Below are 12,797 nucleotides of genomic sequence, written 5' to 3' on the forward strand. Positions count from 1 at the left end.
AAGTTTCTGCTTTAATATTGTAATGAATAACTTTGTCAGTTGGATATTAATCTCGTTTGTGTGCGCAAGGGTTGTTTTAGACATATTTAGTTATTTGTTTATTTTTAAAGAGTCTTCCTTATTCAGATAACTAACAAAGGCCTAGATCACGATTTTTGACCTTATTCTATTGAAACAACCTAGCTAACTTACTCTATATATTTATATATGTACTAAAACCATTAAAATGTCTGCTATACTTCTAAAGTGTGACAATGTGAGCTCCGGCAATAAAACTAGATAACTATGTCTCGAGCTTCTCAGTTTCCAAATATAAAAGCCAACATAGGAAGCTATACTTGTATGAGCAATAAACTTGAACAATCTTGAAAGTTAGACGATAAGTATTTAATTGTTATTCATGATCACAAATGAAAAATTAGAACTGAAACGCGACGGTTCGCAGGAAAATTCTTTAGAAGCTACTGGAACTTTTGGGTCAATGTCGAAAGTATTTGTAGACACGACAGCAGATAAAGACAAAGAATTTCAAACAGGCAACAAATATTTAAATACCAAGTACTATTCGTTCAATGAACTCAAGTTGATCTTTAACAAAATTGTAGTTCACGAACCTCGGCAAAGACACGGAAATTATTGGATCAATCGAGTTACGATTAAACGAATTTCTGGTAAAATTAATGGAGATAGGTTCAATGTCTTTTAACCTAAATTGCCTTTTTAGTTTCAAGGCGTATTAACCGTTTAAGCCTATCTCAAGCAATTGAGCTTTGTTTTATCCAATTCATCCTTAGTTTTATGAAGACGGTATTGCTCAATGACGTTAACATTTTTGCGTGTCTCTTGTAGATTTCCAAGACTAGATTTTTCTTCAGGACCACGTTGAAAGCGTTCATTCAAATATGTAAGTAGATTGAGATGTTGAATCAATTGAAATATCGTAAATCAGCAGTTTGCAGTTCGAACTATCCATCTATGAATGATTGTTGAACTCAAAGGGCAATTTGGTTCAGCGTTCGGTTTCAATCTAATATTTGAAGATTGGAAACCTCCATGTTTTCTGTTTGTCTGCAAATGCATCAACTTTAGCAGTGTGTTCCAAACACGGACTCACAAAATACTGCTTTTAAATGAGAATCATGCTTATCCTGAAAAAAAAAAAGACATCAACGTGAATTCAAAGAATGTTGAGCCCTTAAAGCCTTATAAATTGAACTGAAAAATGTTTTCACGCAATTTCTTAACCTATTGTATTTCTTAACTTCTCGTCAAGATGGCAGTTTGTTGGTTTCCTTAACCCAACCTTCTATTATGACGGGTTGAAAGAGAACTTGAATTTGAATATTTTTGAAAAATGTTTAATGTTATCGTTTTGCTATGCAAATTACAAAATGCTGACCGACTTATCATTATCAAATCAACATGTGTTGGATGCGGATTATTTGATAAAACGGGGTATCTAATGAAACTTTGTAACGATGATAATTATTATAATTAACAACACTAATTATTTAATTTTCCGATTTTGAGATATGTGAGTATATTGTTCGCCGGTACGTAATCAAAATTTTGGAAATATCTATATGTGATTGTAATTTTTTCGTGAATATACTAGAAACGAATGTTATAGCTCTAGTTAAAGATTCTACCTACTCATATTATATACTGTTGTAATCGAATACTTTCGTTACACGTGCCTTGTTTAAAGTAGGTAATCCAGTTTAAGTCTCGCTCACAAAATTAGGGGTGAAAGGTGAGCGATGTAAGTCTATACCTAACGTCCAACAAAGTAATTCACAAGTTTCTTAGAAATTTTGTTTTATACAGACTTTAAAGCTCATTACACATTTGAAATAATCCCTACTAATATTATAAATGCGAAAGTAACTCGGTCTGTCTGTCTGTATGTTACGCTTTCACGTCTGAACCACTGAACTGATTTTAATAAAATTTGGTGCAGATATAGAGTAGACCTTGAGAAAGAACATAGGATAGTTTTTATCCTGGATTTTAGAAGAGTTTTTTGGGAAACGCGATATAACGAACTTGACGCGGGCGAAACCGCTGCAGAAGCTAGTATGGATATACATTGTTGAGAGAAAAATATACTTGTGAATTGAGATTATTGTGGACAATAACTTGTGATTGTTTTACAAGTCTCACAAATGTTTAATAAAATTAAACAATACCGGAAGAGCCGGTTATAACGTGGAAAATATTGTAACAATAAAAACATACAATCAGATACTTATTTACAAATTGTAAAAAAAAATGCACGCCATGACAATATTAATAACCTTGTTGGTGAAGGTCGTCAAGCCACAATAAATGATTCTGGAGATATTGCGAGCAAGCTTGGCAGCCAGATCGATGACAGCTTTAATTTTATATAAATGTTATATCTTCTGTTTATCATGGAAACGGTAGCCTATACGCCAGTTTGCAACATCCAACACATAATTGTTCCTATAACAAAAACTTGAATTAATGACTGTAACGAAAGTTGCCTAAATCTTTTGCAACGACGGATCACATCGAAAAAAATGCATGGATTTAACACAGCAAACACCAAAAAAACTATTTTCAATGAAAACTATAAAACGCGATAAAAACCCCGAAATATTTATATACGATTATATTTTTGTGTAATACAATACAGTATAGTGTACTTTTAAAACTGAAATGAGGTCTGTTAAGTTATTGTATTGTCGAGCAACTTATTCGTGAAATACTCGGTATTTTAGTTCAGTAAGCTTTTCAGGTGAATCTAAATGGAACCGTTTTAAAGTTGGCTTCCATAGTAATTTTGGGTACAACTTCTATTTTAGTGTCGCTTATATTTTATACTAGCTGGTGCCCGCGACTTCGTCTGCGCAGGTTTAGTATTTCGAACAATATGTTTACAAATTGTAGCCTATGTGTTATTCTGATGTATAAGCTATATTATCGTAAAGTTTCATTAAAATCCATTCAGTAGTTTTTGCGTGAAAGAGTAACAAACATCCATACATCCATACATACAAACTTTCGCGTTTATAATATTAGTAGGATATCACCCTAAGTTAATTTAAATCTAGTCAAGTACTACCATCATAGTCTAGATTCTTTTATACTTTTTCATTCATCATTCATCATTTTAGTCATCTTCATCTAGTTTATCAACCACGGTATGTTGACTAGCATCAATATGAAGCAACTCATTAAATCAGCGAGATAACTTATGTAATACATTCTTACGCAACACGTTATCATCTGTTGCATACTAAGTTTATTGTTTGATATTATTCTCACCATGTCTATTGATAAACATAGCATTTTCTTCATTGACAGTTACTGTTACGATACCAGGTGTAAATCATTCATATAAATTATTTTATTGGCTTGGTTTGAGGACATGTCATCGACTATATTATGGTGATGATTGTTGACTTAATTAACATCTAATCTTTTGAATTCGTATTCAATGATCTCCTTATCATTAATTTTGTTTTCAACCTTTCTTTCCACTTTGCTTCTATCACAAGGAACGGTTTCAATAAATTTGGATTGAGGTTCATTTACTGAAGACTTTTAGTGACTAGCGACGCTATGTTCAAACAAAGAAAGGCTGTGTACGATAACGTTATCTCGGTACCTACTGACACACTCATACACTTGTATCTTATCAAAGCTTGAACAAGATTTTCTTTAAGCTTCTGCTTAATGTTGTCTCAATGTAATTTTTAGTTAGCTTGAGTTATTGGTGATCAATACCTAATGGTTTTATATTCCACGATTTGTTTAATGGTTTCAACACGACCTCTCACTTTGATGACTCATTTTAATGTTAGTCATCAGATTCATTATTCTTCTACATTTTTTTTATGTAGTAAGTCTTTCATTTATATATCCTAAATAGTCTCCTAATGATACCTAACATGAAATGTTGTCAATCAGCATATACCTATTACCTACCTAATGAATCCTTTTCTATAGCTTATCTTTCAACAGCAAAAAGACTTACAATAGCTGTTTGCAAAATATTCTCTATTCATAATTTAAGTTTTTCATTTATATCTATATAAAATCCGTATACACAACTGATGCGAGAATGCTTCCAGCTCTAGTGAGACTTCGTGCCCACGTCATAACATCTCCGCAATACAATGAATGAGCGTCGTTTGTTAGAAGAAAGTGTCTCGGCGACTAATTGGAACATTTTAAAACATGACGTCATAAGTTTTCTTTTTATTTTCTTTCCTGTGATGGTTTCGAAACTATTTAGTTATTATATTATCTTTCTGTATGTTTCCACTAGACTACGGAACTATGTATAGAGACCCGAATTTTTGGGAGGCGAATCTGGGGCCAAAGCCAACATGCTGAAGCCTTTTGATACAACTTTAATTATCCTTGCTATTATAAATGAATTGATAAATGTGTAATCTGAGCCCAAAATTTGATAGAGGTTAAATAATGTTAAATGCACTTAAGTAGAAAGTGTAATAGGCTTTTCTAAATACATGAAGTGTTTCACTTAGTACTCGGGAAAAACCGATTGAAATTACTAGCTAATGTGAGCAAGAGTGGCTTGTAATTTAGCTCCTGATTCTTAATCTATGTACGCCTACGTAAATATGTAGAGGTAAAAATGCACATAAATTAACCTTAAAGCTATGTCTTATTAGCATTAAGTAAATAACATCCCACCAAAAACATTAAATGTAAAAAAAAGCCAATCCTCTACGCAATCCCTCCACCGTAAAAAGTTTTGAGATCGCATAGAAGCCAAGTCCCGTTCAACTTTATTTGTAATAATAAATCAATATTTTGTGACTATATCAATAGTTTCGTTCACTTTACAATAATATTGACTTGGCCATGAGCACAATAAACTACAAATATAATACAGCATATCTTGGAGAGGTGAAAGTCAAACATGAAGTATAATATCACAGAATTAAATACTTTTAGTTTATTCAATTGTTACTAAATGACCGACAGTCAGTATCATCCAACATCAATGAACTGCACATGTACTATGGCGCATGTTTAGTCCATGGTGATCTCAAATTCCAATCAGTCCAATCGTAAAATCATGTCCATATAGAATTTATCAATTCAATGGTATTTACACATTATTTCAAGGAGCGGCTTTTAACTTGTGCTCATGGCCAAGACAATATTATTGTAATGTGAACAAAACTATTGATATAGTCACAAAATATTGATTTATTATTACAAATAAAGTTGAACAGGACTTGGCTTCTATGCGATCTCAAAACTTTTTACGGTGGAGGGATTGCGTAGAGGATTGGCTTTTTTTTACATTTAATGTTTTTGGTGGGATCTAATTTATTTTTAGTAGGTCTCTTTCTTCTCTAAGTATTTAACAAATTAAATTAACTTAACATGTACACCTAAAATAGCACGTAAACAACATTTTTTAAAAATAAACTAAAAAATTTCGAAATTGTCGAATTTTTGAATCGAATATCTTTTAGAATAAAAGAGATTTATTTCAGAGGTAGATGGCGCTATCACATGAAATTATTTGTTTTTTTAAGTACTACTTATACTATGCTATGTAACGAAACCATAGCGCGATTTAGACCAGGACAACGCCATCTATCGAGCGAGCATGCAGTATTTATCGCAATGCATTAATATGAAAGATTTTATGATTATTCATTTCATTTTAACCTAGCTTTTTTATTCATATGTATGTATATTTAATACATAATAACAATATACCACACTACGTAACAATAAAACAAATACATTTTGTACATAAATAAATAACAAAGTTATCAATGCAGTCAAAATTCATACACAATGTTCTTGAAAAACCGCAAATATAAATTTGTTTCCTATTTTTTATTACGTTTTAAGGTTTTTATAATTTTCCCTTTATATGTAGCTGATAACCTATCTTGGTGCCAAATTTGAAGGTTCTCAGTTTGCTAGAAGTACCTTAGACTTTTGATGATCGGTCAGTGAGTGAGTCAGTGACAAAATGGTGTAACTTTGATCGCTCATAACTCGTAAACTATTTATTCAAATGTCTTGTAATTTTGAGACTGAGCTTGTTCCAATACTTACTCTTGGTCATCGAAAACCTAAACTCCTAGCTTTGTTCACATGGAAGATACAGGGGGCTGAAATAGCCGCGAAACGCTTCGAGAAAAGATGGTACGGCCGTGCCCGCTTTGCTCGAGTCTTGGCTGGGGCACTGCCGTGCCCTCAGATAACTGGACTAAGCTGATTCATCGTGCTAATGAGATAAAGAGACATTTAAATTCTTATCTCTTTTACAACGAATTTTATTACCACCACACAGTGCAATTGATTGATGATAAAAATTTGTATTTTAATAAATCCCGTGAATGCAAACAGTGTGGGTGCAATTGGATTAACTGCATCGTTACTGTTGACCAATCAGAGATCTGTGTCCATAAGCTCAAAGATAACAGTTACCGCATTGTGAAATATTTTGTTTGCTGTTCATTATTTTTTGGGCCAATAGTTTTTTCAAATCTGGAACTAATTCAAACTTAAATTTTTTGATGCATAATTTAAAATTTGCTTTTTTTATTAGTTAATATGTATGTAGATTCAATTTGTTATATATTTTCGATTGTAAATATCTGATCTAAGTAAATAAAATAACATTCAAACTCTAACTCAAAATATTGCTTTATTAACCTAAATACTTACTTACTAGTTGATGACTACTTTTTAACATATAGCTATAGATTCACATGCCAGTTATTTTCTCAAAAATATGAACCTACGGAAAATGTAGACAAGCACTTTAATTTCTTTGTCTCAGAAATATGTAAATGCGTAACTACATAGTTATGAAAGTATCTAGGCATAAACACTATCAGTGATAATTAACATGTACAGTAATCAGATTAATCCTTCTAAACTGCCACAGGTGTTTACCTACAAAAGAATATTAATAAAATATAGCAGCTGCTACTATTCAGTATCTATGTGATTGTCACCTAAAGATCATTGTTGATTAAGTAAGTCAAAAACCTTTGTCTTCTAATTTTCTTTGTGTTGATTTCGAAAAGTGAACATCTTTCATGTATGGATATAATTACGTCGGTTTGGGCACTGGAAAAAAGGTATGTGGATCCCATTAAAGGTGTATGAATTATAGGTACAGACAAGCACATCGACCTACCTCAATCAGTCAAATCTTCAATAGATTTTCAATCTTATCACAATAGTGGAAGGTTAATGTTTGATTGGCACCAGATTCGGGTAGGTTAACCTGCTGGCGTCAGTAGCTATGTGTAATTGAAAGTGTTGATTTGATTGATACATAATTTTATTATTTGGGAATAATAATTACTATTTTCGCAATGAGTCCGCAGTACAAAAACTACTAGTGGGTATAATAGTCCCAAAATGACTTAAGTGCAAAAATTCACAAAATATTGCATAGAGATCCAAATGACCTTCTGGTAACCGGTACAACTACCGAACAGATTGTATAACAAAAAAAATCTGATTCACCAAATGATGCATTTTTAATTCTACATAAATGTCTTTTGTCTTTAGTGTCATGTTGTTTAACAAAAAAATTTCGATCTGCAAAGATCAGAACTGGCACCATGGAAACTAATGGATTGCTATCGTTTTTCCATCTGGCTAACGTCACCATGCATCGTGTTATGAATACTAAGTGGTGTCGATAGTTTCATTGAATATCATATCAGTGATATTAGATGGGTCGTTAGCTGAGGTTTTTCCTTTTTATTCTTAGTTGTTGTTGTTGTCCGTTGTTGATGAGTGGACTTTTTTCTTCTTCGTTCTTGTCTTTCTTTTCGTTTTGGATAGATACTGATGAAGGGACTTTCGGTCGGTTTCACTTCTAGCGAAGGAACTGTCATAAAGAACTCAGTTATCAGGATATCGGGTTAACCTCGTTTTTTACTGTGGAATTTACAATAATATCAGTAGATGTAATGGTTTTCGTCCCTTTTTAGTAATTCTCTTTAAACGTTATTGAACTTTCAAAAATCACTAGTCGAAAATTGCTGTCGTGAAAATGATCTCTTATATTTAATAACTGTTGATTTCCTGTCGAGAACACTAATTTATCAATGTGAGTGTAACAACTCAAAGTAATAAGCGGTTTTATGGGAAATGACGTACTTTGTCACTACACGTGTAAAGCCTTGAGGCTTACAAACGGAGATTCTTTGGATTATACCTCGATACTGAAGTAAATTGAAGAAAAGTATGCTTAATAAACAAACTTGCTAAAATAAACTCAAAAAATTTGTTAAATGGAGAGCAAATAGTAAATGGTACATTGGTCCCATTTCTTAGTTTCATTAAAAAATAAATAATGCTGAAAATTTCGCCGTGCCCGGAATAGCTGTCGACTGTCCGTGGGTGTTTCGTGCATATTTAAGAGCTACCTAAGGAATACAGTAAAAATATGCAAAGAAGAATTTAATTTCCTGCAAGTGGTTCTTGTTAAATTAGATATATCGCTGAAGACGTTGCAATTTTAAAACGTTCCAACCAGTAATTTATTTTTAACCCTTTATGTGTTTTGAAAATAATTGACCTTCAATGATACTTTTTGCTAAGACCTTTGTCATATAATTATTAAAATAAACTGACAAAAATACTGATAGCTATAATTAGCACCTTCAAGTAGCATTTAATGATTTGTTTGGTTTCCATACCTACTAGAGTATTTTGTTATTGTTTGTACACCTTTTAGGACAATGAAAATAGCTCAGTAATTTTCCGCCCACAGTTTATGTGCTTATGTTATTATTTTCTTCCTTTACGTCATTCACATTTTGACTAAATGATTGTTAGCTCGACGATCATCATTTCAATATGTAACAATTAATTCAGCAACAATAATAATAGGCACCTTTTCTTGATCTAATTTTACACCTATTCAAAGAATATTTTTAACTTCCAAATCGATATAAGCGTGGAAACATTCTAACTCTATCAATAAATCACGAACTAGTTCTATGTTGGTCCAATCCATTTTGTTTCCAATTCTGTTAGTGGCGTCATATGTAAGAAAGTCGATAGTCCTCCTACGTCGACCAAATGTCGCGGTCATTGTAACTCCCATATAAACCACGTCATATTTCCTATTTTTGCTCGGCGGAATGGAAAAATTACATGGGTTATGGGGTGTTCCTTGGTTTCTAAGGGTGTTTATTATACGAATACTACGTTAGTGCGAATAAGTAGTGGGAACTATTTTGTAGATTTGATTGGTAGATCCTAAACTTAAGTTGAGCTGAGCCTGTCCAATAGTCAGGTTGTATTCATACTTTAGCGATAAGAACTGGGTGTTTCAATAAGCTGAAAATAATTAACACGATATTTTGTAGATCGACGATACTCACTGGTTTACCTACTTTAGTCAGTCTTTCACAAGGTTTTAAAGCCAAAATGAACGAGATTTTGACACTTATTTAACAGATTAACCCAAAGGGAGTCGTTGCTTTAGATGACAACAGATCTAAATGTCATCTGCGTTTCGTATCTAAATGGTCATTATTTTCTTTAACGCCGTAATAAACCTTAAATATCAGATTTTTATGTTTGCATTTGGTTTTTTGCTACATTAATTTGTTTTCTCATTCCAAAATTTTGATTTGCTCACGCTTGGCACTTTTGGTTAGTGAACAGATATATTGGACGTCTAAAAACAAAACCAGTTCCCGTCACTTTAACTGACATTTTATATCCCACCAGTAAATGGTACAAGACCGTCCGTTCAAGTGATTGCTTATATTTTTTCTTTTAAAGCTGTTACATAAAATAAAGCTATCCTGAGGTTGCCGTTCTTTCTTTATTTTGTGTCTTTGATTCTATCACAGTAATGTCTCCAAAATTAGTATATTCACAGTCAAACATTGTCTTTTACTAAAATGTTCCATTTTTACAATTCCAGGGCCCAAAATCACACGATGCCAATGCAGCGATGACGTCTGGCCTAAAGATGGAGTCGAAGGGCACTCAGATCCACCTGCCTCTGATGGGTCGCGGCAGCCGAGGAGAGCTCAACGATAAAGTGACCTTCGCACAGGTCAAGTCACCGCCTTACGCTGAACAGCTCAATAATGGACAGCTGTTGGGGTAAATATATTTTGTTCTATAAGTTACACTTCTAATAGGAGGTGCTTTGATTACGCTGACAGTCGCTGTGTTCTCCTGCCTCGGGTTCATCTGAAAAGAGAAAATATTGTGGTAAAAGAAATAAGCCAACCAAAATGTAATTTGTATTTAAAGCAAAGAAAATTAGTCTAGAACAATATCCCACAGTAAATAAAGTAAGAAACCAAAGTAATCTAGATACAAATTCTGGTTACTTATAAAAGCCACATTTGTTCTTAAAATTCTATGATGAAAATATATCAGCTAAGTACAATTTATATAACATGTTATACGAAGTTTCTGAATCCCTCGGTGAGGGACGGAGAGAGAATAATAATCCGGAGCAGTCTGGAAAAGCCTAAAACCAATTTCAGTTTACTTATAAGTTTCTGAATGAAATGAGAACGGGACCGCTGGTGTTTTGATGTTGTATATTAGATTGAATAACGGTGAGGATTACACAAAGAATTATAATAATTTGGGAGTCAAATCTAGTAGCGAGATTTGTGATATTCACCGTTAGGTTACGGATGCCTTAGAAAAAGAAAATTTTTTTTTAAGAGCATAAAATGAATAACAAGTATTGACGAAAATTATTGGCAAACCTCACAAAAGAAAGTCAAAGAAAAATAAAGAATATCGAAATTGTGTCCAGACAGCCACATCTGTCGGCACTTAGATCTTTTCGTCGGAAAGGGTGGCGTGAAACCGTGCATAAAATAAGATACATTTTGTATTCAGCAAGCTCTTCTAAACTTCAAACTAGACTTTGTATCGTATTCTCAGTAGGTAACCAAAAGTTTTTGTTAGCAACAAAAACTTGAAATGTATGCTTATCCGTTTCTTCTACGTTTGGACGTCATTTGGGCATCTGATGTATGTTATTAGCTTGGTTACAAGTATAAAATATATTTTTCATGAGTTGTCGTGTCCATGTTTTTTTGGGTCGGTCACAGGTTCAAGGCTGGAATTATTTAGGTTTTGGGTTGACGGAATTGTTTGGCAATATTTGCATGTTCGATATGCAGCTTACGAACGCCAGTCTAGGTATTATTTAGGTCATTTCGATGAAGTAGGAACTGCAAAACATCTATCCAATATGTACTTGGTGAATTTTGGGAACAAGCAACTGTTAGGTTTCAAAAACATTTTCATGTTTCTAGCTATTGTATCATTCAAGCCGAATGTTAATAATAATTTGATTTAAATTCAGTAAAAGGTTTAAAAGTGTAGCCACGTACGTTCAGTAAATAAGCTTATCAATTAAAAGTTTAAGTCAACATTTAAAAACGTAAACTAGATTTCACGTCAAGATATACTTACGTTTTGGCGCAGACATAAAATTTTAAACGAACATCATGGCGGAGAATTTTAATTAAGGAGAACACATTTTGTGTTTAAAACGCTACCTATCTAGGGTGAAGGTTTGAGGGACTAATTTCCAGCCATCCTGTATGAAAGCGAGCGTAAAATAAACTTGATGGGGAAAAACACGAGTGAAACCGCAGACTTGGCTGTCGCCATGTTTGGAAAACTGCCAAAAAATAAAGGTACGAATCTACAGAACAACATTGCGTTCATTAATAATGCGGATTCAGGAATCGTGAAAGAATAATAACCGTCATAAGTTATGGTAGATAAAATATTAAGTAAAGCTGTCGATAGTTAGAGACATTTAAAATAACATTTATCGATTTAGCTACACCAACGCAAAAGCTGATTGATAAAACATTAAAATTGAAGACCAAAATACAATGAATTCTATTGATGGCCTCAATTAAAACTCAAATATATAGCCTCAGCAGTAGGCTATCCAAATAATTGTTTGTACTAAACTAGCCCATTTTCAATAGAAATTGCTTGACATCAATCTTCTTATGCATCGATAGATACTGAGAAATTATGGCTACTTACTTTTAATCCAGTAATTAAGTTTTGAGTGCTCTTCACGTTACCATTAGAGCACTCACGTCAAGCACTTTATGATTGGCTTTTAATTTCTGCAATTAGCATCGTTAAGGTGATAGAAGTATTTTTAGAATGCCGCGTAGGACGTGAATAAAATTATTTTTGCTCTTCTTCACTAACAGAATTAATAATCTCTCTGGCTTTCGGCTGTGCTTGCTTTAAATTGGTTTTGATGTTTTTAAAAGTCGAATCCATCAGATAATTTGTTTGAGGCATCCTCTGGTAATCAGTGCTTTTATTGACTTAAATTTTAAGTTTTTCGAAGTTTCTTTTAAGTAGTATCTTATCACTATCTATTTACGCCTTGCAAAACCAAGTTTTCTAAAACCGTGAGATTATAAAATTTGTGATTTACCTATATCGTCCGTAATTTCTTCAAAATGTATAAGAAATGTTTCTTCCGCTTCCACTCTACGACTATTAATAGTACAGTTGAGTCATTCAGTAAAGGTTGCTGGCGATTGTACCCACTTTTGAGGTTTCCCTTCTTGTTCACTTACGTATACATAAATCCGTGCTGGTACATGTATATAATGTACCTATTCCTTTTAATCTTGTTGAAGAACCACTTCTCGAAGTTTGGGTACGATGTGTTGTGTTGAGTACACTTACGTGAGCGTCAACATATCATTATGATTTAGTGCCATAAGTGCTTAGTTCTTTTTATAGATCGGCTCGGTTAGAAATGATTG

At 33.1% G+C, this 12,797-nt stretch overlaps 1 protein-coding gene across 2 annotated transcripts in view; it reads left to right on the forward strand.

Annotated features, from left to right (window-relative positions):
- The window catches only part of LOC124629820 (ATP-binding cassette subfamily G member 4), a 34,814-nt gene that overhangs the window by 12,638 nt on the left and 9,379 nt on the right, over positions 1–12,797 (forward strand). For both annotated transcript variants that reach the window (XM_047163391.1, XM_047163390.1), the window contains exon 2: positions 9,935–10,119. In XM_047163391.1, the coding sequence (XP_047019347.1) occupies positions 9,965–10,119 (155 nt within the window). In that variant the 5' untranslated portion in view covers positions 9,935–9,964. The remainder of the gene's footprint in view (positions 1–9,934; positions 10,120–12,797) is intronic.

This window comes from Helicoverpa zea, chromosome 4 (genome assembly GCF_022581195.2).
Source record: "Helicoverpa zea isolate HzStark_Cry1AcR chromosome 4, ilHelZeax1.1, whole genome shotgun sequence".
In the NCBI taxonomy this organism is placed as follows: Eukaryota; Metazoa; Arthropoda; class Insecta; order Lepidoptera; family Noctuidae; genus Helicoverpa; species Helicoverpa zea.